We start from the raw sequence: 24,719 nt of genomic DNA on the forward strand, positions 1-24,719 counted from the left end.
GAAATGCAAGAACTGTGAAACTTGCTGAATATTATGGTTATGTTCAGGTATCTTCAGAGACAGATCTGTTCCCCACTGTGCAGGTCATGTCAGATATCCATGGACGTGTAAGAGATTTTTTCCCAACTATAATTAGCAGGGGACCAGATCTGTATAATTTTTCGTGCCATTTCCTCTCAGTAGAAGAGTTCCACTGTGGGGCAATGATGGAAGGCTTGGGAGCCTTGATGTACGTGTTGTGAGGCCAGAGGCATGCACACTGCTGTACAAATGGACACTTAACTAAAGAGCCCTCAAACGTGCCCAACAGCCGGGAGTGCTGTGTGATCGTTCTCCTGCTTTCCTAATATGGATTTTTTTTCGGAATACCAAAAAGTGTATTGTATGGCACAGTTAAGATTGCCTTATTCTCCTTTTATAGTTTATGCAAACCTTAATTTTTATTACACTTTTTAATAAAAGGACCCTCCAAACCAGAGTAGTTTATTGTGGAGCACAATATGCCTTATTATGCATTGCTTTTTACCTTGACAGAATAAACTTGATTAGACCAAGGGTGGCTGTTAAGTGAAGTTTACCTTATCTGCTGCATGCTTTGTGTATCCCAGCTGAGCCAGTCAATTGAAGAAATGTTAGTCCAAGCTGAGCTTTGATGTTTTAGCCAACAGCTGCCTTAAAAATGTTTTTATTGTAAGATTTCTATAAAAGCAATTAAATAGTCAGTTTGCTGAGACCAGCATGTCTAAAACTTGTTATCTCAGTTGGGATACGAAAAAGTATGTTGCAAGTAATAGCTGTTTCTGGTCCAATTTATTTTTAGAAAAAGCACATTTAATATTTTGAATAGAAACTTTGCATCATGAAATTTCAAAGCTCAGCTGGTATTGGCATCCTGGCAGCTTCTGAATGAGTTTAAGGGAAACAAATATTTTGCTGTGTTGTAAAGAAACATCTTCAGTAACTACCTTGGTTTAATTGTGTTTTAGAGCGACACAGACAATGACAATGTCTTTCTTACTAAGCAAAGTAACATGTATATATCCTGGTAATATGATAACCAAAGCGCTCAGTGTGATAGACTGCTGCCACTCATAACAAAAATTCTCAAAAAGAGAACTGAGTCTTAAATTTTGCTTTGAAACAACGATTCTGATACTTCTATAGGTCAGCACTCAGTTCTTTAACATTCTTGGACTGGGGTGACCATTCTGTTGTGTTTTGATTTGGTTTGTGGTTTTTTTTTTAAGAATGAGTTGAATCCAGAACACAGGGTATGCTTAATAAATTTTTCTCTGGATTTTTTAGATAATAGCATTCAGTATTATCTGAGTGTTCTCAGACTAAAATTCGAATGTTTTAATAACATAAATGCTTTAATTTTAACAGAATCTGCTATTCTGTCCTAAAATTTAGATGCTTACACTTTATATGTAAATCTCCTTTTGCTTCTGTCCACTAAAACTTTATTTTATGGTAATTAAATTTCTCTAACCTGTTCTAGAAGATAATCTTTCTGTTTATCCCTGGAGGGCCACTCGCTGTAAAGTCTTTGTTGCATTCACCTATTACATGAGTAGGCAGAAAGTGGAGCGTAAGTCTTTGCAGAGCAACTGTAAGCAATATAACTGTTGGTGATAACCTTAGAATTCATCCTGAGAACATCTCTGCGACCAAGCTCTGGAAGAGATTTAATTTTATTAACCTTTATGCTGGTTTTGGCTGGGATGGAGTTCATTTTCTTTATAGTAGCTAGTATGGGGCTACGTTTTGGGTTTGTGCTGAAAACAGTGTTGATAACACAGGGATGTTTTAGTTGTTGCTAAGTACTGTTTGCACTAGTCAAAGACTTTTCAGCTTCCCATGCTCTGCCAAGTGCAGAAGAAGTTGGGAGGGGACACAGCCAAGATAGTTGATCCAAACTGGCCAAAGGGCTTATTCCATACCATACAATGTCATGCTCAGCATATAAAGCTGGGGAAGAAGAAGGAAGGGGGGACGTTCGGAGTGATGGCGTTTGTCTTCCAAAGCTTCTGCACGGAGTAGGATTAGTTTGTGCTGAGCCATTTACTAACAGTCCTGTTCATGTCACCTGAACGGTTCAGGTTTTCTCCAGTACCTCTTCTCACCTCACATTCACCATTCCTGCTTCGATCTGTGAGGTGCTCTGGGAAACCACCTAAACTTCCCCTGAGGAGGGGGGGGGGGGAAGGATTATTCCTTGGATGTGTTCCCTTGTTCCTGGTTGTTCTTGGTGGTTTACTCTCCAAGCTATCTCCTTTCTCCTGTTGAATTTGAGTGAAATAGCTTCTCTCATAGTTTTATATTGCCTTTTGAGACACTTGAAAGAATGTTCCTTGTTTAAATTGAGGGGACTGGCAAAGCCTTGCTTGGTGGGGGTGAAGAAGTGTCCGGTTGGGCTTTGTCAGAAAGCAGAGGTTTCCATGAAGCTGAACTTAGAAGTGCTCCTAAACATACCAAACTGTTTTTTAATTGTGGTGGGGGAACAGTAGAAATAGACAGAACCTCTGTGGCCGCCAAGCCTCAGATGCTCCCTCGTTTGTGTTACCACAAACATGTTAGAATATTCCGTGTCTGAGTTACTTCTGTCACATGGAAGTTCAGCTTGTCTTTTCACTCTTAAATGTTAAGGGGGCTCTTGTAGCATCTTGCTTACAGCCGCACAGCAGGCCCTTGTTTGTCCTGCGCACTGTGTGAATGCTTTTTAACCTTGTCACCTCATTATGAAGGATTGTACAGAGCCTTGTCAATGCCATTAGTTGCACCTGTGGCAACAAGCTTTTCCAGCACGTTTCTTGACTTCTTCAACTGAACAAACTCCGAAATGATTGTCGCTAGCCTGTCTGCCAACTGAGCGTGTAATCAGCAAGCTGGAGGTGCTTTTGTGCAAGCAGGAGAGCAGCTGGTTTTGCTTACGCTTTTACCTTGGCAGGACATTTTCCATACCCACTGCCAAAAATATATAGCATCTGGCTTTTTTCAGCCTGCCCAACTTGAGTTTCTGGCTTGACAGACGATTTCTTGCTGCACTGATTTGTAGAGGCTATGCTTGGAAGCACTGCAGTCTAGTAGCTTGTATACGTGCATACTGAGGCTATACCAACTAGTCTCTGTAGCTGTATTATTTACAGTAATATTGATTGTCCTGTACAGATATCTATTAAATAAGAGCACAGAAAATGGTTACTATCAAACAGTTTTTAGCAACAAGTTATAAATACATATGTAACTGAGTGGAGCTAATGGGTTTCGTTTAATAAAACCTGACACTTTTAATTGCTACTTTCCACAGGGGAAGTACCTCTACAGAGATCTTCACTGGGGGGAAGTACATAACAAAGAGCTTGCCTCAATACAGTAGACTGTTAACTATAAACATGTTTTAGTTCACTATGAAATTTGAGTTTGCCTTTTCACAAAAGTGAAAGCCTACAGCCGTTAGGTTGGAATCTGCTTTTCCCCTTCTCCTTTTTATTACATGGCTTGTTGTTTGGTTTATTTTTTTTAAAAAAGAGATACAGCCTCTTTCCTTAGTGAAGAGGATAGCCTATGTATGCCCATTAATTTCTAAATTTTCTTTAAGGTCCTGTGTGTAAGTCTCTCAATTTGTCTGGAGGCTGCAGTACTTCCTCTGTGGCGGTGAATACACCATAGTCGTGTAAAGGGCAACTCCCCCTCCTCGTCTTCCCGGCCAGTCCTTCCTAAAGAGTCTGTATCCCTCCACTGCAGCACTCCAGTCATGCCAGCCATCCACTGCATCTCTGGGATCCCAGCGAGATCCCAGCCCTGCAGCTGCACGCAGATCTCTAAGTCCTCGTGTTTACTTCCCACGCTGCATGCCTTAGTGTGCGGGCACTTCGGAGAGACTTTCTCACTTAGATGCAGATGCTTGAGGTGACCCCACTTGAGCCCTGTTTTGTTCATTTTGTGTTCCTCGTTCACATCACCCCAGGCCCTTTACTTGTCAGCCTGTCCATTGCTCCCTCGGAGGGCTGCGGTAACTCTCTCCCTCCCTCATCGTTCCTGGTTTTGTTCTTCAGGTGCAATTCCAAATGATAATTCGTATCTGGTTGTAAATACTTGGAAGCAGCCTCTTGCTCAGGGACCACTTTGAAGGTTTGGTTTGCTTTTAGACAGTCTTTTGCAGTTCTCTCATTATTGTAATGAGAGACGACTCGGTTAACCCGCTTCTCAGCCTGATGGAATTCAGAACATTATGGAAAGGTCTTTCTAGTTATGGGAGTTACCTTGGGATTTAGTTGGATGCTTGTCATTTCCCAAGTCTGGGAGTGGGAAACAAAAACCAGTGAAACAAATGTGCCCAGATGTAAACGTGGTCATATTTATATCTTACGGTGATACCTTGCTTCATGTATGTCTGGTCTAGACTTATTTTAAAGCAAAAATATTGTGGTAGCTGGCAAACAGGAAACATTGCAGATCTTTCTTCTCAATCTGTTTGAGCTTTTGTATGTATTATTATGTGCCATGAACATACAGCTATATGTATTCATACTACTCTTGTTCTTACAGACAACGCTCACATGGGGGCCCTACTTGTGGTTTCACATGCTGCGAGTTGCCACATCAACCTTATCAGGTATTGCTTTATTTAATTCTTGGGTAAGCCAGTAAGGGAACATTGAAAGTTGCTTTGACAGACTGTAAATCGTCTTCGTGAACTACTGGCCATTTTTTCAAAAGTATGAATGAACTCGTGTTTTAATCTGTGGAGGTGTACTCTCTTGCCTTAGGCACTTTTTTTCTTTTTTTACTTTCAATCAGCAACTCTTGAATGGAAGAACGAACAGCAAATACCCTTTTGCTGAACACTTTTTCCCCCTTTTTCTCCATATGGAGATGGGTGGTGTTGGCAAGGGAGTGCATCAGCTTTCTATTGGGTTTCATATGGAACCATTTTATGTGATGTTATCTGAAAAGAATGCTGATTGGAGTAACTAAACTGACAGGTTTTATGAAGAAGACAACTAGAAATTATCCCAAGAACACATCTAGTCTTGTGCTTTACAATGGACTTCTGAGTTTACAAAATAAACAAAAATAAGACTATTGTTAAGCGTCTTAAACTCACTGCATAGAAGTTTATTTGACCTGTGGACTTCATAAAATTTTGTGAAGTTCTAAAAATGCTTGTCCTATTCTCTGTTCTTCCCAAGGTGTAAAGTATCTTTATTGTTTTTTTGACAAATATTGTGGAATTTCTGTCATTGTACACCTAATTTTGAATATTTTTAAAAACTATTGGTATTCTACTCTATAAATTAACTTATCCTTATTTTTAGAAACACTTTTTCTCTAATGTACAGTGTAATTCTATTCCTTGTCATATCTGTTCTTCATACACAAAGGTAGATGCTGCTTTTTTTTTAGAAGTCTTTTATGAATTTGAAATTAGTACTTCCTTCTTCCCACTTCAGTTTTGCCTCTTACATCTGTAATTTGAACTGGTCTTTTGCATAGAGCTCTGGATGCCAGGATATCTATAAAACTAGTTATTGTGAATATTAATTGAACCATTCAATTGCTAACTTCTAACTTGTTTTCCCTGAAGATGACTAACTCGTTTGCATCCTTGGGGCAGATTTGCAATTTGAAGTGCAACATATTTGACTTCTTGCTTGCCTTTGCTGAAGCAGCAGCGCTGTAGCCATCATTGTGGTAAAGAGACTGACTGACACAAACCCATGTGTTCCATACTTCAGACTGTGCGCTACCTGTTCTAGCAAAGTAGTGCTGCATGTAGCCTCTGGCTTGAAAATTGAGACAGCTGAAACCTAAATATTTTATGAATCCATTAGTATGCAACACAGAACATTGTTAAAACTGCTACTGACTTGAAGTATGCATGTATCAATAAATAACTCACTAGTTTGCTGGTACCATTAGACTGAAGTGCCAATACAGTTGGTAGCCATGTGTTTTTGTCTAACCTTAATTTTCAGTTGAAGTTCAGTTAAAGGCTTATCCTTTAACTGATCCCCTAGCAAAACAAACATAGACCCAAAGCTAAAACTAGTATAATTCAAACACTACCACCATCTAGATTTTCATTGATGTCCATGTTCTTCTCCTTTTCTTGATTCTTTATCTTAAAAAGCAATTACTAGTATATTGAGCTAATAATTACATGTAAGTAGATGTAGCAGATTTTTATTTTGTCTTTTGAGTGAAGTAGGACTATGGAAAACCATTCAGGAAAGATGATGATACCTTTTAAAATAAAACTGTGCTTAAGAATTTTCTTCTAGATACTAATCGTATATAAACCTCTCTTTATTTTTTAGTATGTGATTTCCTTGGGGAAAAGATTGCATCTGTTCTGGGGATAAGCACACCAAAATACCAATATGCCATTGATGAGTATTACAGAATGAAGAGAGAGGTATGTGTGTGAGAGAGGGTTCTTGCACTCTTTTTCTCACAACTTGCCTTCCCTGGTATTTTAAAAAAATTGAAATTTGTATTCCAGCATTAAAGTGAAGTTTTAGAACCTCTACTTCAGCTTGCCTGCAGTTTTCATTGGACACATGATTAGTGCTTGGTTATCCATCAGCCTTTTCTCACCAGCTCATCAGTCTTAGAACTGGCTGGGTCCTGACCACAGCTCTATTTGCTTCTCTTGTACGATCCATTTTAAAGTCAACAGCGTGAGAAAGCTGGATGGAGCAGTTACTGGACACTGTAAAGAGGCAGCTGCTAGGAATATGCTTTTCAACTCTAAACCTTGTTCAATGAAGTGTCAAGGGTAAATTGAACATGATGTTACCATTTGTTCTAAACCATAACTGGAAATGACTGATGGGTGGCCAATGCTTTATGCAAAGAAACCTTAATAATCTTTATTTGGAAGAGATGGGAAATGTATTTAAAGCTTTGCTGCTTATTTTTTATTTTTGATAGCTCTTTATTATTAAGAGCTGAAAAAGCTTTAGAGAAGGTAGACCTATCACTATTGCTATGGACTAAAAACTGCTTATCTAGACATGTACATTTTTTTCTGTGTTTATTTAACACAGTTTAATCGTTCACTTTTGGCGATTATTATTTTTTTTCCTAATGGGAATTCTGGAATATACCTCATCTTATGATCAACTAGTGACTGTTTTCTAGTGGAACAAGTGTCCTTGCCTTGTAATAGGAACTGGTATGTTCTTATGGAAAGACTTAAAAGTGAATGTAAGTAAGTGGTAAATAGTAAACAGTAGCTTACAAATCTGGTTATCTATTTTTAGGAGGAAGAGGAGGAACAGGAAAACAAGATGTCAGAACAAGCAGAGAGACAGCATCAGGAACAGCAGAACAAGCCACAAGCTGAAGCTCCTGTCCAGACAGACCAGCCTGAAGCAACAGCATGCACTTCATTCGTGAATGTAAACTTTGAAAATGAGGGAGATTGCCAGTCTGTCGGGGAAAATAAAGAAGAGGTAGTTCCTGTCCTTCCTTAAGTGTAAAGCTCTGTATAATGTAGGAAATAGGAAGTGTCAAGTGTCACAATCTGGCTATAAGAAGCAGGAAAAATAGGATTATACTTGTTCAGTGAAATACAACTTCTAGCATTCGTATTGATCAGGAGAGAGCTAGGCGCTGTCTGTTCAGTCTGTCTGCCTAATAAAGGCTGAGGCATTCTGCCAAATTGGCACTTCAGTTAAAATGAAAATTGCACTACAAACATTTGGTCTAAAATTGAATGTGTGGGCTAATATCCGTGTAAAGCAAGTAAAAATGTCTTTTCTTTGAATTGCTGTGTCTCTAACACCTGTGGATTGCAGATGGAGTGCTGTTTCCTATTTCTATACACCTATTTCTGATTTGCACATTGTTTGCAACTCGGCTCTCTATGACTAGATTAATAGGAATCAATATCCTGTAACTCACAAGTCATTATAATAGTGTCTGATTTCCCCTATTTATTGTCACTATTGTATGCATGTATTTTTTTTCTGTTGTTGTTTAACACAAAAGATGCTAGATTTAATGTTAATTAGATTAAAGGGTCCACTGACTTTATTATAAAAAAAACTTTAAAGGAGGCTGTAAACACCCTTAAGAACTTACTAACAAGTACCAGCACTCTTGGAGGCAAATAGTGCTCAGCTGCTCCATTCAGTGCTGTAGCAAAGTACAGAGCTAACATCAGCATACGATGTTCTCACTCCAAGTCCAAGAATTAAGAGACCCACCTGCTTGAATACTTCACATGCTCTGAATGGTCCTGGGAAATAAACTAAAGTCTTGCTAAATTATACTGAATGCACTGGACACTGTGTATGAAAACTTTTTTGGACATAGATTACCTGAGTCAGTGTACCTGATTAACCTAAACAGACTATTTGTTTAATGTTAAATTACCAGTAAGGGATGTGCCATTGCAGATGTTTTCCCCCCTCTAGCACAGAATACGTAAATAACTAGAAATCACAAAACCAAAATTATGATTCCTCATTTTTCTTAAATAAACAAAACACTTCGTTGCAATACTGCAACAACAGTAATTTTTATTTTTGTCTAAGTGAAATGCACGTAGCTCCAGAGCTTTTAAATAGCCACAAATACCAATTAAGGCTATTTTACTGTGATGACTGTCGTTCTACTTGTAGCTTGTAAAAGGTGAATGGTTTACTTTGCGACAATCAGATGCCAGTGCCCCAGTCACTCTCTGTAGAGAATTATTGTAGATAAAGGAGCAGAGAATGTGCACTAGTTACATGAAACATTACTTCTGTCCTTGAGACTTTAAAAAAAAAATTTAAAAAAAGTCTTCAGTGAAATTTTGTATTGGGTATCATCACATGTCCCTGGCCTTGGTCCCACTACCAACTAACTAAGGAGCATGGTGTAACATCAGAGGCCAGGTAACTTGGCTATTAACTTGCAGAGTTCAGTAGTTCAGAGTTCAGACAACCCTCTGCCTGAACTAGTGTCCTGTAGAGCCCAAATTCCTTCTCCTCTCATCTGCTGTTAGCACTCCAGCACTACAGAAAATCTTCTGAGGAAGATTCAGTATCAGCTCTATTCCATCTGTTTTGATACTCTGTTCTTTGCCTCTTTTTGAATTGTAAGACAGAGGGTGCTGACAGCTGTGTAAAATCATTCCTTAGCCCTGAACATCTGCAAGGGAGAGCTTGGTTCAACACCTGGGGGATACACAGAAAAACAGCTTGTTGGGAGTTCTTACACTGTCAAAGATAGAAAGCCTCACATAGCTGAAGAGTAAAACCTTTACAGCTGAAGGATGCTTTGCTTTTCTGCCAAGGAATTAATGTCAGTTGTGTTGTTTTTTTTCCCCTCTCCCTAATATCTGTTGCATAAGAAATGCTCTCACTGCCTTGGGTTTAAACTTCTTTGTATAAAATACTGTATTACTCACTGTGCCTTAACTTAATCCTTCCTTCAGTTTTTTGCAAACTGTATGAAAGTGGTTACTTTCATAATGGTTTAATTTTTCTGTAAATGCATTATCTGGTTATTTTATATTTAATATAATTTTTGAACTGGAAGTTGGCCATGGCTTTTCCTTTAAAACTGTGTCGTCTTTGAAACTTTATGCCAGCACACACGAGCGTGTGCCTGTTCACTGTTTTCATCTTTACCGAGTCACACATCCTGGTGGAATATTCAGGCACTGAAATCCAAGATAGCATGCTACACCCACTCCTTCCTTACAATCTCATGTAGTACTTGTTAACATATGCAATGTGTTCAGCACTACCTCAAACTAATAGATAATGCAGGATTGCAACCATGTCTGGCCTGGAGCTATTGTAATTTCATCTGAAAGCTGAAACATTTCTACAGCTTTCTTAAAGAGTAAGAGAGTTTTACTGCTTTAATTATTGCTGTATCTCAACTGTACAATTAGGTTACATAAAATACTTGCACAGGAGGTTAAGTTGGTGAAAGCCTTTATACAGGTGTTTGGATTAGTTTTAACTAGACCTAAAGCTAGTGCAGTTTTATTTCTGTTAATGCAACTCTTAAGAAGTAGGTAACTGTTCAGTCAGTTCAACAGTTATTTACTTATCCTTTCTGTTAAGCACTTAAAGCTGGACACACACAGAAGAAAAAAGCCTAAGCTCTTTACCTCTTACTGAAGACTTTTGCATTTACAACAGAATGCGCAACAGTGCTATCATTAGAGGAAGCCACACAGAATGCAGTGGGAGGCTTGGGATGGCTGAGTGGATACAGGCCAGTGCTGAAGATACCAAGAACCACAGTCCTTACTTTCAGGGTAAATTCACATTTAGAATAGGCTATTCAAATAAAAATAGGGCTTGATACACAGGGAAAATGTCCAAAAATATTTATTAAAAAAAGATCATTTTTGCCTCTTAAGTAACACTTGCTTTTTTGGCTTCGGAAATTAGTTCTGCAATTCCTGTACGTACCACATTTTATATTGGGGGGGGGTGTGGGCGGAGGGTGGGTTGGGGAAGGGGAGAGAAGTAAAAGGGAAGAGGCATTGATTCAGATCATGAATGTTTCCAGCTTCCAACAGTTGGTGCATCAGATTCAGATATCTCTATGGATACAGTCTGCTCCTGTTCAAAGTCACGTATCATCAACATCAGCAGCGCTGTCATTATCACTTGCCACAAGGACCTCTCTGTTCTCGTATGTCCAGAACCCATTCAGATCAATTAGAATGCTGGTAACAGTGTCTCCTTGACTGCTATTGATTAAGTCTTGAAGGGATATTTTGTAAGGATCCTTAGGCTTCACCATATCAAAGATTTCATCCTATGAATGCAAAGTTAAAATTAGGGAACGGCCCCCGCACACACATTAGTGAGCAGAATAATGGCTACTTCATACCATACACAGAATGATCTTTGGGTAACTAGTGCCATCCACACCAATTTATAAAAAAGCTGTTAAGTCCTAAACCATTTAAGATACAAAGCACAATAACTGGCTACAGACAGGAGCAGTGTGCTCAGCTCCCACATCTCAAGTAAGAATTTGCTTTTCTGGGGAGGCTTTAGCCTCAAAGTAGCAACATGAAGCTCAGTTCGCTTGTATGAGCTAAGTTTTATAGAAGCTCTTCCACTTTTTTTTTTTTAAGTACCAAAACTGCTAAAGGTAGAGTAGGCAGTAATAAAGAGTCTTATATACAGGTTTTTTAGTCACCAATCCCCCACACCCCAAGGGATGACCCTGAACCATAAAACAGACATAGCGAGTATCTTCAAGTGTAAGGCATAGCAACATATACTTAACAGGTACTTTTGTCTATTAGTAAGAAAACTACTAGAACAGTTGCATACCAGATTTCTTGCAGAGCAACTGCTGAATAGAAAGACATTTTCAAACCTGTAAGTAGGACAAGTCAGATCATCTCTACTACTCTGCAAGTAAATATACAACAACCTAGAAACTACGATATAACGTAAATAAATTACAAAATGCTTATTCAAATATTTCACGTAGGACTCTCTTCAGTAAAACTAACCTTGACATCCTGAAAAGAAACTGGTTCTTGTCCATGGATTTTCATTTGTTCCTGAATAGCCTAGAAACAAAAGAAAAGTTAGGAATACATAGTGCAGTATTATCCTGACACTGTATGAAACTTTTTTAATGCTTCTGCATCTTAAGCTGTATTGCCCTGTAACAAAGCATTCACGGTACAGCTTGCAATCAATTCTCTTCCACAAGTGAGGCAGGGTTGAGTTAAGACATAATCAATGACACTCATCTCTAGGTTCACAGTTCTTAGTCAATATGACAAGAATCCAACTTTCATTATGACCAGTGCTTGAGCACTCTGCAAATGGGATAGGCAGACACTTTAATATTATCACTCAACACTCAAAGCTTAAGACAGTAATACACTCAAACCAGAAGGTTCAGTTTTCTGACAAAGTGTGAAATACAGACTAGGGAAAAAGAGAAGGGAAAAGACCAACGAGCAGACAAAGCAGTCTATACCAGCAGGCTATCAGTACTGGGGGCTAAAGCACAGCTGAGAGGAAAGGCTTGAGATGGGGATTAATTCACCTGGAGAACAGAAGGCTGAGGTGGCAGGGGAAAGCTAATGACTATCTTCAACTACCTAGCAGGTGGTTAGAGACAACACACCCGGACTCCTCTTGGAGACACACAGTGGACAAGGACAAGAGGCAGTGGACAGCGACTGCAGCAAGAGGCATTCCAATTAGACAACGGTGGGGGAAAGGGTGAGGGGAGAAAAGTCTTGTCAGTCAGGGTAGTTAGACACAGGAACACCTTGCCCAAAGAGGCCGTAGAGTCTCCCTCCTTGAGATAGCCAAAACTCACGTAGACAAGGCCCTGAGCAACATGACCTAACCACGAAGCTGGCCCTGCTCTGAGCAGATGGTGGGAGCAGGTGACCTCCAAAGGTCCATTCCACCCTAAATTGTTTGATGGTTCCAAGGCACTAAAAGAAAAGAGGTTGTGGGGTTTTATTGTTGTTTGTTTAAAAAAAAAAGAAAAAAGCCTTTCCTTTTTAGAAAAGGTCTTCCACGTAAGAAGTCTTATTTTTACAAAACAAGATGGTTGTAGTCACTATCAAAGTTCACATTCAACTGGAGATTTCTTACAATATAGAAATAATGTGGATATAAGATTATGCTCTGAGCAGGCCTGAATACTTTACTTAATGAGCTGAATGAAGTATGTCATACTTGTTTGTCATACTTTGAGCACACGGCTAAGTACAATTACATTGTTTGTTTTCACAGTTATAATACAAAGATCCACATAAAGAAAACTGAAGTGCTTGTCCCTCTGTCTGAATAGATATCACTGAAGGGATCTTGTACATGAAAAAGGCATCACACTCATAACTCAGCCTAAACCATCCACAGCAAAAATAATATTTTACTGCATGACATTCCCCTTCCCAAGATACCTCAGGTATCTATTAAAAAAAACAAGACAGAACAACAAAACATCCACCCCCCCCAAACCAAAACCACCACAAGCCAGAAGAAAAACAAAAAACCACTCACACACAAACCACAATTTAGAGGAAGACTTTACAAGCCTCAGGTTAAAATTAACAGCAACTAAAAAAAAAAATTTAAGCTTATTTTAAATCTATTCTGGGAGCAACAGATAAAAATACAAAATATGAAAAATGCAAGAAGCTTTTGGCAATCAGTACACTGAATGAAAAATCCCACAGCTGTACAGGCCCATCACTGCATTTCATTATTTTCATTTCTTCTACTGAATTTTAGGATTACAGTGGAAATTACAACCATGGGCAATAACCAGTTAGAACCATCATAAGATATTAAAATAGGTAATCATTAGGCAATGTTAGGACAATTTCAATTTAAAAAAAAAAAATCAATAGAAAATATTTTTCCTAAACGAAATCAAAACAGTTAATTTCAACCTCAGATAAAATGTTGAAAATACCTTTTGAATTCTTTCCAAGTTTTGGAATTTTTTTTTAATATTTTAAATCTTCTTAGAAGTAGTTACTAGCCTCCCAGTGGGTATTGGTAATTTAAAGTGACTCCCTGCAGATCTGCATGCAGAAGCACACAGGCTATAACACTATAAACACAGAAAATGGCCTACCTGTATAAAGAGACTTACCCTAAAGAAATAATTAAGGGAAAAGACATTCAGGTATCCTTTGTTCTCTATATCAAGCAGTTTGAAAATATATTGCAGAGCTGCAGGCTCCTTTCTGTTTTCTAATGCAAGCACAAAGTCCAGGTAGGTTTTATAGTCCTAAAAGTAGATACAATCATGTTTATTACAGTCTTCTTTCTAAATTGATTTTGCAAGCAGGAACTTTATAATTGGCAGCTATTTCATTGTAGGGGATCAGTCTATTTTCTGAAAAAGACAACATGAAACAGAAAATGGCTGCTACCTCTACCGTGAACAGAAACGTTAGTTTTTAATGGCTGCTGCTGATAGGAAATCCTGCCATTTTAGAGGTAAAATAGGACTCCAAGAATAAATCCAAATTAAATACGCTTTATATTCTTTTAAACAATGTTTAATACATCTTTAGACTGCTGAACATACCCAAGTGGTGAAGAAAAACCATATAAAAAGTTTTTATTACCACAAATTAAATGTCCAGTGGCAGTAAGCCTACTGTTATCAAACAGTGGTCATTATCAAAATTTGTTACGTTATCAAACGTTATCATAACGTGATCACACTGTGATCACCTTGCTGTTAAGAAAATTCATTTTCTAATTTGCTGCATGGTCATTTGTGTGCACGATGATAAACAAAAAGTTACTTTACCTCAAGCTACTCTTTATTTTAAAGATACTGATTATGAGACAGTTCCTATCTCAATAAGCCCAAGCTTTTATATTGTGAACAAAGTGAAAATATGATTACCATTTCACCATCATACGTCAGGCATTCCTGAAAGACACGATCCAAAAATATGTTGGTCAGAGTCCCTGTTCCATAGCGGGACAGTTCTTCTTTGCTCAGCATGCCATTGTGATCTTTATCAAGGTTTAAGTACTGGCCTAGGGAGGAGATAGAGAGGGCAAAACATAATATACCTATGTCAGCAAAGAACTGTTTCAACAGAGAAAGAAAATTTAGCACTTTTTAAACATTTATTTAATGGTCACCATAAAGTTAATGCAGTTAAGTGGGAATATGCTAGATCCACAATAACATACATAGAGCATCATAAATGAGCACAGAACATGGGAGGAGGAAAAGCGGGATTCCCATAATGAGGTGTTAATAGTTATACTCTAAGGTAACAGCTCAAAAGTAAAGGCTGTGTATACAGAGAATAGAGAAGACTAAGCGCACATTATTTTTAAACAGATCTGCTGTAAGCATGAGAAGAGAGCTAAAGGTGATGCAAAAGCATGAATATAGAACAGTCAAAACAGAAGGTAACAGAAGAACCCTGTACTCTGTGCACCAAGCACAAAATGTGGTGAAGAGCAACAGTGGAAAACCAAAACTGTGAAGAAAGTCAGGAAGATATACTGAAAGGATGGCTACAGGAGTTGAAAAGGCAAGTTACCAGGAGGATTTAAAGAGACAAAAGTAGAGAAAAAACAACACTAAGAATGTGACTAAGTCATACAAGGCAGAGAGAAGAGGGGAAAAAAAAAGGGGGGGGGGGGGGGGGGAGCATTCACATATAAAGGAACCTACCATAAACTCTTAATGCAGAAGGAGCAGAAAACCAATTTGTTTCCTGACTTTCTTTAGAAAGTTCTTCATCCCTTAACTAAGTGAAACATAAAGTTAGAATTCCGAAAGAGTAAATTAAAATACAATAGTATATGCTAAGAGATCTTTACCTCCAGTAAGTCATCCAGGAAGCTGCAAGCTAAAATATCCTGTATCTTTATCTTCCCTGCAGCAAGAAAAGGAAAACACCTTTTAACAGTCACCCAGCCAACATATCCACTTGACTGTTCTCATTTAGGTGGTTCTACTTAAGAAAGAAGTATTCCGAGCAGGAAAAAAAAGGTATTTTTAAAAAAACAAACCCAAACAAAACCAACTTCTAACATCACGGAAAGGCTGTAGTTTAAGAGATAAAATAAAAATAGCTTTTAAAACAACTGAATAGAACTAGCCTGATATTGGCAGAAGAGGAGTAATTCTGAAGCCTTAAAAGCCAGAAAACTAGATTAAAAATACATGTAAGTGTTCAATATCAACTGAAAATGTAAAATAAAAAATGCAAAGAAAGAATGCTTAAAACATTTGTTGGAATAACAGAGTCTCTTAAGTGATGTGGTATTTTTACATCTTCAGAAACTACAAGTGTGACACAAAGCTAAGGTGGCAGAATGCACTTCTCCTGTTGTAGCTTTGACTGGTGCACAGACACTGCACAAACAGCTGTGTGAAATAATGGCATTATAACTTCACACACACCCTCTCTACATGTTTGTAATTACCTCTGCCAGAGGCTACTGCCCACACAACTCTGACGTCTTCGAGTGGCACAGCCAGATCTTGAAAACACGTGCAGTTTGTGACTTAAATCAAAGGCATACGAAAAAGAAACTGTTGTCCAAGGGAGCTACATCTGTAATAAGGATTAGCAGCCATAACTGCAAACCTTTCCTAATGAGTTTACATGGTGCACACAAATTTAATCACAGGAGAAGCACATCACAATAAGCATTCTTGAACATTTCCACAGCTCTGTGGATGTTCTGCCAAGCAGTTCTGTTGTTAGTTGCTGTGTTTTCTATTCACTCTCAACACTTATAAAATTAGCACTGCTAATGATGCATTATGATGAAACAATATCTTGTTTGTCAGTTTCTATGAGATACCCATCAGTTGTGGTACTATAGAGTTATCTCAGACATTCATTAGCTGTAGGAGTAGATTATTAGACCCACGTGAAGACTCATGGTCTTCAGTGGAGATTAATCTTCAAATACAAGATTGCTGAACAAAAGCCTACAAAGACAACTACATATTACTTTGAAAACACAAGTAGCTTCGGTGGAAACATTTTAAAAGTGAAAATACTCCCACATATTTAGAATTTTGAAAACATGGGCCTACCTGTTCTGAGAGGATCCAGAAAGAAGAAGAACTTTCTAACTGCTGTGCAAACATAGAAGGAGTAAAAAGATTTTTCTAAACCATCCAGTTGTGGCAAAGTGGGGATGAGTTCCAAAATATAGTTTTCTAAATCCTGCAGAATTAAGAAAGAAAACAAGCTTTAAACACGACTATTGTTGCATGTTTGCTATATTCCGCCCTGGCTTTCAAGTATATTTTGTTAAAAATACAATCCTGCAACAATGCATGAAAGAGCATGAAAACAAGCAAAAAAGCATCTGTCTCTGTGCAAGAAATCCTAGGTCGTATACATACACATGTGATGCCATGACTGAAACAGTCTACAAATAAAGCAGAATGTTAACAAAGTAGATGATATTTACACGTAAATATAAATGCATTCAACTGTACCTTTTTCAAATACCAATGCATAACTCCTAATTGGATTATCCTATTGCTGAATATTCTTTAATAGATCTTTAAATAGAGTGGTAACTAGAACCTTCTTATTTATTTTATAATATTAACTCCTGTTAGAACAGGAGAATAATTCATTAAGGCCCACTCTAGCCATCCTTTTTGTGATTTCTACTATATCCTACTAAACCTAGTAAAGTGCTAATGACATGAAACCTTGATATCTATGATCTCTTCAGAGAATCACCCATATGTTAAAAAGGCTAGAAGCACTCTCACCACCAAATCTCTAGAATACAGAGCTTGCCATTTATCCAAACAAATGTGCCATCCCAAATCTAGATTATGATATAAGCTTTTATGAGATAAAACTGGAAGAACATTGGAGCCTTTCTGCTCTGTCATTTCCATAAAGACAGACATTAAGTTAATCAAGAATTTACTTACTGATTCTCTGAGGTAGCCTTGTCCTGCCACATCATATAAACTGAGACCTATTCTTGTCTGATGAAGCCATACTGTAAAACAGAAAACAGAACTACAATGCAAGAAACCTAGGGGGTTTTTGAGGCCTCACCAAAATTTGAAGTTATTCTAAAGGCCACGAGGCACTGTTGGATGTTAAGTGCCTCTCTCCATTTCCCATTTTTCTGAGATTTAAGCAAACCCATGATATGTACCAGCCCTGCTTAGAAACGCCGTTTCAGTCTCTAAGTTGGTAAGTCACTGGCAATACATGGTATGCTGTGGCCAAGACTGCCTTATAATAACTACACATGAGAAACAGCTGAGCAGACACCACATTTTATCTGGTACATGGAATCATATGGATTAGTTCTCTCTCGCCAACCTAGAGATATGTGCCACAGCGCATTTTCACTGCATTAAAAACAGCTGTACAGTGTCATATACAGATTGCTTGTCAGATTGCTACAGTCCCTTGTGCAGCACAAGACGCTGGAGCTACAGCCAAAGGTCCTGCCCTCACTTCTTGGTTACAACAGGAGAATTAGAATAGTACAAGCATCTCTTTTTGCAATGAGAAGCCACATTAATCAGACAATCTACAGGACAATGTGCTTGAGGCCATTGTTAAAGCACAGTAACAGAGATGGAGTACAGATTAGGCATAAAAACTATTATTCACACACTCCATGTTAAATTTCACTTCCATTTTATGAAGAAACAGTTTAAAAGTTCCTCTTATGAAATACGAGCTGTGCTTCATACCAACATTCATCTCTTCAAGGTAATTGTTTGTCCAGGTGGTCTAAGTATCACTCAGAGATGACAGAGGTTATACGGTGAGGCTGTTTCTTTGTTGGCTGAAGTTTAGAGGTAAGTGCATCGTACCCCTGAAGTGATTCAAGACACTTTTACTAGGCTTGAGTTGTTTGGACAAAGCCAACAGACTCGACCCCCTTTCCTCCTGAAGGGGGAGCATTACTGGAGGCAGATGGTGCTTTGGGAAATGCTTCACCATTATTCAGTTATTAACTTCACCATTCTCTCGTCCCCTCCCAAAAGGGCTGTGTCATTAGGAAAGAGGAAGAAAGGCTGTAATCCATGGACTGTAGGAAATCCTCCAGCTGGAGACAGGAAGGAGAAAGACAGAATGCTACATGTTCGGCACAAGTATGTGAGTGCATCCAGCTATTCCTAAAACTTTAACAAACATATAAAAGAAAAACCTAAGAGCTCATTAATGAGTTCAGCTGGTTAGAAAATACCATCATACACCCAAGGCACAGCAGTTTAAGATGTTTTAAGCTCAGGGTGATATGGCCTCTTCCCTGCTCCAGCATCACTCTGGAGGCTGACTGCTCCGCTGCATGAGCTTCATCAAAACAAGGCGAGATGTGGGACTTCGCTGCCCCAACTTGGAACAGCTCAAGCAGCTGCAGAGCAACTCCCTTCATCATCTGTTACTTTCCTCTCCTTTCAGTGCCACACTGAAGGACATTTAGCAGTAAATACAGATGGAAATCACTAATTCCAATCTAAAGTATTAACTGAAAGTTCCTACATGAATTTCAGTCTTTTCTTCCTTTAATACCTGTCCTGGTCTTTAGCCCTCATACGGAACGCTGTACAACAGGCCATAGGAACTATCTCAGCTACTGCACAGACATGCTACTGGGCTAACTTTATTAGGCAATTCCAATGCTGTAAGCTAGCAAAAACAAGGATTCCTATTCAACTGACCCAAGAGGGACTTGCAAACAAACACTGTGATGGGACCTTATGTTGGCCAGAATCTGAAAATGAAATCTGATTGAGATGGGACATGTCAAAAGGCTTCCTGTCTCTAAATTTGGTGCATTTGGTTTTGGTTGGTTTTTTGGTGGGGGTTTTTTGGGGTGGGGTTTTTTTTGTTTGGTTGGGGTTTTTTTAGGAAAAAAAGTATCACCATAAATACACAAGACTTAAAACTTCTGGGTGAAACAAATGAAATAAAGAGCTCTGGAAGAATCGCTGTTGTGTTCATCTGGGTAGGCTTTTTTGAAATGCATACAATTTTCACAGACGTCTTCACAAGTTTCCTGTCCTGCAGCTTTTGGGTTTGCTGTTTGTTGCAAATGGGCCTATTACTCCTTTCTTGCATACTCTGCACATCTACTCACCAGTTTCCTGCTCAACACATCTCTCATCCCTTGCACCACAAGATTTTAAGTTAAACAAGCTGAGCTGCCCTGGGGAAAGGTGTCATTCTCCCCTCCTGAAGGCTCTACCAGACCTAAGAACACAGTAGCCAGGGGACAAGGCAATGAAACAACCCTCCTTTCTGCTAGCCAGCCTTATCTTCTTAAACAAGATCCAATATAGTTTTTTTAAAAAATAAAACTGCATTTTTCAGCTCAAGTGGTTATTTATAGTAAGGCTGAAAATATGGTAAGGCTATAGTGACAAGCACAAGAACATATTGACATATTTGACAAGCACAGTTAGAAAACATAGATAACACCACTCTGTAGAAGTAAAAACAAAGCAAGCTGTCTGCTGGACAGTCTGATCACAGTGGTTAGGATCACACTTGCCACATAACTTTACTGTTTCGCTCTTCACAGTATTGCCTGAGTAAAGGAAATCAGAATGACAATATATATAACAAACAGATCAAGCATATCTCTGGCTGAGAGGAAAGGTGGATTTCAGAGGTAGGGTGAACACCCACCTCCTAGTAACCGGAAAAAAAAAAAATCCCAAGCTTCCAAGAAAACAGCATTAGCAATCAAGAGCTAGATCTCACTGCTGTTGAAGAGAACATCAAGTAATTAATAAAGCTTAAAATAGCCTTGAAAATAAAACAACTTCTCATTAACACAGAAGAAGCATCAACTAACCTTTTCGCATGACATAATTGAAAAACTGCATGATAGATATCCTCCCATAAGGATCATTATGGAGTAATTTAGCAAAGATCTTAGCTGTGAAGAACTGCCTGTAAAACATAAACACAAAGCTACTTCTATGCATCTGATTACACTGCACTGACAGATCCAGTTACAGTATCCAAAACGTACAGACACTAACAATATAGAATGTGTTCTGTGTATTTAAAGACATTAATTTGCTACACTACACCCATCAAGTGTGATCCTACCAAGTAACAATGGTAAACTCAATAAAAAGCAGCTGCCTTTGCTGCTCATAAGACTCTTCAGTGATGTGGAGTTCTGAGAGCTTTCATTCAATTTAATTTCTCTCTACTACAATGTATTTGGTAGCTTCCAATCTTCTACAATGATATGCACATAAGAGGAACTGCCAGTACTGACAACTAATCTGCTTCTGCCCAAAACTCAATCACAAAGCTATGTGCACAACAGCAGTCTCCAACAGGAGCATAAAGAAGGAATATTCACTATATGCTGTACACAGAACATCTGGTGGAAAATTTTCCATTAGAAGATATTAGGGAAGGCTGGACAATATCACTGGAGACACAATTTCCTCTTCAAATACAAAATGTGCTGTTTACTGGCCCCTAACATCATCAAAATGGTCATGCTGGTAAGAATTTCTTCTTCAAAAGGATGCAGTACCCCTCTTGCAGACATCTCTATCAAAAGTTCCCTCAGAGATGTAGGGCAACACACCTTTGCAAGGATGCAAAGCAAGTAGTTCATCAATAACTACAGGAACATGATTTTATCTCACCATTAAACTGTTTCCATCTATTTTAGCAACTGAAAGCTACAGCAGCACTTAGGTTTAGCCAAAGTAAGCATATACAAGAGAAGAAAGCCTTACTTGCATTTAGGTCCAGCTTTTTCACCGACTTTCAAGAAGTTCTCATAGTTGATCATTGCTTCTTCCCCAATCATTGGTGATGTCTGATGTTTGTCCAGTAGAAACCATAGATTCTTAAAAGGCATTTATATTTGGTTAAGAAGGTATCTCTCTAGATATGTCAATGTGCTTAAGACAGAGCACCTAAGAAATTCAGCAAAAATGTGGTTTTGCTGCAAGATTATCTCAGTTAATCAGTACATATTGCAAGTCAGCCAGAAAAGCAAGTGGTATTTCCACTGTTCTAAACTGGTGTTAAACACACACACTCTCTTCTCTCTCTCTCTCTCACTCACTAGGATTTCTAGGGTCACATTCATTTTGTCTTTGCACTGCAGTAAACTCAACCAGCTTTGGAGTCTCTCTCTGTGATATGTAAACAGAACTTATTTATTCTTCTGGGCCCACTAGGGAAATTGTTGGAATATGCTGGAAAACCAGAAGCCAATGATTTAGTCCTCATATACATCATAACAAGCAAGCTTTACACTGATATTACCAGCCCAAAACTACGCAGCACTTCAGCTTTAGCTAGTATTTCACACCCAGCCAATATGCCCAAATACAAAGCACCTTACCACAAAATTCTGTGGACAGACAGGAGATACTCAAACTCTGCAGAAAGAGGAAGTCTTGTCAGAACCCATTACAAAACATACAGAAAATATTTTCTTACCTGCAGCTCTTCATTATCCAACAGCTCTCTACTTTTTCTTTGCAGAAAGACTGCTCTAGATTCTTCTCTTAATTTCTGAAGCAAGACTTCATCTTCAGCTGGCAGCTAGAAACATTGTGGCACTTTAATTCTCTGTACAGTGGTACCATTCAAAAACTACACATCTAGGAAGTACTCTTAGGTAGTCCTGACTCACACACTCTGATGAAGTTGTTTACTTGACAGAAAATAACAACCTATCTACCAGAATGCTGTATGGTACCTGCTTCTTCTACAGGGATATCACTTGCATACTCTCTCAAACTATTTCAATATTGAAATATTTATTTAAAGCAGGACATCTTTAATGTGAGAGACAAGACCTGCCTCATACCTGATAACCCATCCAGTAAGCACTTTCCCACAGCTGCAAGATAGGAGGGCTCACATAAAAGACATTTACTACTGTGTTTTTACTCAGGAGAGAGCAACACTCTTTTGTGGTAGGCCTGACTCTCAAAACTATAAATGTCTACTAGACTTGTTTTGGCCAACAAAACAGATGGAAGAACACTTAGTATGAAAGTTCTGCCAATGTTTACATGCAAAACTGTACAGCACTACAGAACTTGGATGGTTGCATACGTATTCATCAACTGAAACATAAGTACTTGAGAACTTCATTGGCAGAAACTCATGATCCTGAGGAATATGGGACCATGCAAGGCTACACAGCAGCTGAGTGGTCAAGTTGACAAGTGCCAGCAATATCAAGATGTCAAACTTGTGCTCCCGTATTCCCCCATCCCAGTCTGATTAGTCTCACACATAAATTGCTGGACCAAGCATTTCTGCCGGATGATGCAAGCAACAGACCTATCGGCAAGACCAATGACCCACCATTTTCATGAAGCAGCATCCCATCGTGTCTAAACAGAAACAGGAAGATACGTATTTATAACACTGGTATGTCAAAATTTAGTTAAAACAGGAAGTTTCTCTGAAAGAGAAAGAGGACTTCCTATCTTCAGTAAACAGCCAAGCCTACTGCCTGATTAGCAAACTATTTCATGGCCTTTGATGAGATGCTTAGTAATTATTTGAAACTGCTGAAATCCACAATTGTATAAAACAAAAATTACGCTTAGCAATCCACATCATTCAGATTTCAATCTACTTAAGCTTCTGAAGCTGAAGTGTCCCTTTGAATAAGCACAACTTTCTTTATGACACAGAATAGCCTCTTGTTGAAGTTAATCTGGATACCTCACTTACCCTGTAGTAAAATCGTGGTATGTTCGTATATGACGTATTGACGCTTTTTCTTCCTCCTTTCCATTCCATGTAATACTTTGTGAACAATTCCATTTCTTCATCTTTTAGCTCTTGTTCGCTCTTTTTGGCTGGTTAACACAGAAAATAATTTTTGTGTTGTACTCCACACAGAGTTTTAATGTAACAAGGAGCTTGAAAAAAGGAGTTAATGCTGAGGATTATACAGCTATGCTGCTTAGTAACACAAACACTAGGTGGAAATGAATGGAGCACAGGCCTATTATGTAAATTATGTAACAGATACATCGAATATGTCACATATATATTCTATTTGAGTATCTACCAAGCACCTCTTTCAGTAACAGTAGAGTCTGCGACTGTAACAGACACATGGTTACGACTGACAAAGAAGCAGCAGCACTCTTGTTTTACAGGGGCAGCACTGTTTAAGATACTGCTTACTGCAAGCAGCAGCATAAAATCACCCACCTTCACTCTGTGACATTAGGGATATCATCACACGCCTGCACAAGCTCTCTGTGGGCTCACTTACGAATAAAGAGTTACCAGCCAAAGCTGTCAGAGGAGTAAGCACTACAGACAAACTGGCCTTTACAGCAGCATCGCCCACACGGCTCCTCAGTGCTCCGCAGCCTGCTGTCACCAACCCCTACCATAAGGGTGTTTGTTCCTCCGCAGGACGAGTCCGAGCCCTGCCTGGCCCCCGCGGCAGCCCGCACACGGGGAACTAGAGCAACACCGGACACGCCGCCGCCCTCCCCACCACCCCGCCAGGCCTGACCCCGCACCCCCTCGTCACTGCCGGCACCGGCGGCCGCGCTCACCCACGGGGAAACCTTCCCTGCCCGCCCCCCGCCAGGCCGGCCCCGCCTGGGGCGGCCCCAGCGCTCCGCGGCGGCCGTCACCCCGCGGCGAGGAGTGCCGCCGCCGCCCGCCCCCGGCCCCGGGGCACTCACGGGCGCGACGGGCGGCCAGGCGGTCCCGCAGGCTCCGCTTCCAGTCCATGTCCCCCGCGGCGGCCGCCCCGCGCGCCCGGCGGCACGTGACCGCCGCAGCCGCCGCGCTCCGGCGGGCCGGCTCCGCGCGCATGCGCGGTGCCCCGCCCGACGCGCCGGACCCCCGGAGCGCCGTGCCCGCAACCGATATGGCGGAGCAACCCCATCCGCCCTAACAGGGCGCGCGGGATCACGTGCCGACCAGCCCAGTGAGACGCGATTGGCTCCAAGTCCAGGCGCGGGGCTGGCAGCGCTTCCGGGCCAGCGGGAGGCGAGCGCCCTGGCCGCCCTGTGGTCTGCTCTGCCGTAAGTGCCGTGTGGTCGCCTCTGCCCTGCCGGCGCCTCGCAGCGCCGAGGTGCCCGTGGCTGCCGCGCACCGGGCGAGGTAGGCGCGCTCGGGAGGGGTAAGAGCGCAGCTTGCGCTGGGACCGCGCTTCGTGAGGCTCTGGCGGGGTGAGGGGGGGAGAGAGAGGGAGGCTTTCCCAGTAGGCAGCGCGCGGCTGAGGGCCGGGCCG

The 24,719-nt window shown here is 40.0% G+C and overlaps 3 protein-coding genes across 10 annotated transcripts in view; 2 read left to right on the forward strand and 1 right to left on the reverse strand.

The window, feature by feature from the left end:
* The window catches only part of LOC140653750 (signal recognition particle subunit SRP54), a 36,036-nt gene extending 26,516 nt beyond the window's left edge, over positions 1 to 9,520 (forward strand). Inside the window, exons 3-5 of one of the 2 annotated variants that reach the window (XM_072866205.1) lie at positions 4,552 to 4,618; positions 6,324 to 6,421; positions 7,272 to 9,520. In XM_072866205.1, the coding sequence (XP_072722306.1) occupies positions 4,552 to 4,618; positions 6,324 to 6,421; positions 7,272 to 7,484 (378 nt within the window). In that variant the 3' untranslated portion in view covers positions 7,485 to 9,520. The remainder of the gene's footprint in view (positions 1 to 4,551; positions 4,619 to 6,323; positions 6,422 to 7,271) is intronic. The other variant, XM_072866206.1, reaches the window with a different exon arrangement.
* Positions 9,521 to 10,438: 918 nt separating this feature from the next.
* Positions 10,439 to 24,652, reverse strand: PPP2R3C (protein phosphatase 2 regulatory subunit B''gamma). 5 transcript variants are annotated; one of them, XM_072864307.1, is made up of 14 exons: positions 24,166 to 24,652; positions 23,189 to 23,316; positions 21,935 to 22,039; positions 21,220 to 21,332; positions 20,310 to 20,407; positions 17,413 to 17,483; positions 16,549 to 16,681; positions 15,318 to 15,373; positions 15,169 to 15,244; positions 14,380 to 14,516; positions 13,612 to 13,749; positions 12,319 to 12,439; positions 11,492 to 11,551; positions 10,641 to 10,779 (listed from the first exon to the last, which is right to left on the reverse strand). In XM_072864307.1, exons 1-14 carry the CDS (start codon positions 24,296 to 24,298, stop codon positions 10,775 to 10,777), a joined length of 1,374 nt encoding a protein of 457 aa, XP_072720408.1. In that variant the 5' UTR covers positions 24,299 to 24,652; the 3' UTR covers positions 10,641 to 10,774. The 5 variants fall into 5 exon arrangements, with proteins under 5 accessions (XP_072720406.1, XP_072720409.1, XP_072720408.1 ...); XM_072864306.1 differs by having other exon boundaries at positions 12,268 to 12,439; XM_072864305.1 differs by lacking the exon at positions 12,319 to 12,439 and having other exon boundaries at positions 10,439 to 10,779.
* The window catches only part of PRORP (protein only RNase P catalytic subunit), a 54,944-nt gene continuing 54,600 nt past the window's right edge, over positions 24,376 to 24,719 (forward strand). Inside the window, exon 1 of one of the 3 annotated variants that reach the window (XM_072864301.1) lies at positions 24,376 to 24,510. The gene's annotated coding sequence lies outside the window, so the exon portion shown is untranslated. Of the gene's footprint in view, positions 24,609 to 24,719 lie in introns of all 3 variants that reach the window. The other 2 variants (XM_072864299.1, XM_072864298.1) reach the window with 2 other exon arrangements.

This window comes from Ciconia boyciana, chromosome 6 (assembly GCF_034638445.1).
Source record: "Ciconia boyciana chromosome 6, ASM3463844v1, whole genome shotgun sequence".
In the NCBI taxonomy this organism is placed as follows: Eukaryota; Metazoa; Chordata; class Aves; order Ciconiiformes; family Ciconiidae; genus Ciconia; species Ciconia boyciana.

Excerpts from the sequence above, each read along its gene's own strand:
- PPP2R3C (XM_072864305.1), bottom strand. The coding sequence starts at position 24,298 with ATGCGCGCGGAGCCGGCCCGCCGGAGCGCGGCGGCTGCGGCGGTCACG. Across the intron at positions 17,484-20,309 it reads CAATTATGTCATGCGAAAAG|TATGGCTTCATCAGACAAGA; the intron begins GTTAGTTGATGC and ends TCTGTTTTACAG. Across the intron at positions 11,552-13,611 it reads CCCTTAATTATTTCTTTAGG|GCTATTCAGGAACAAATGAA; the intron begins GTAAGTCTCTTT and ends TTTTGTTTCTAG.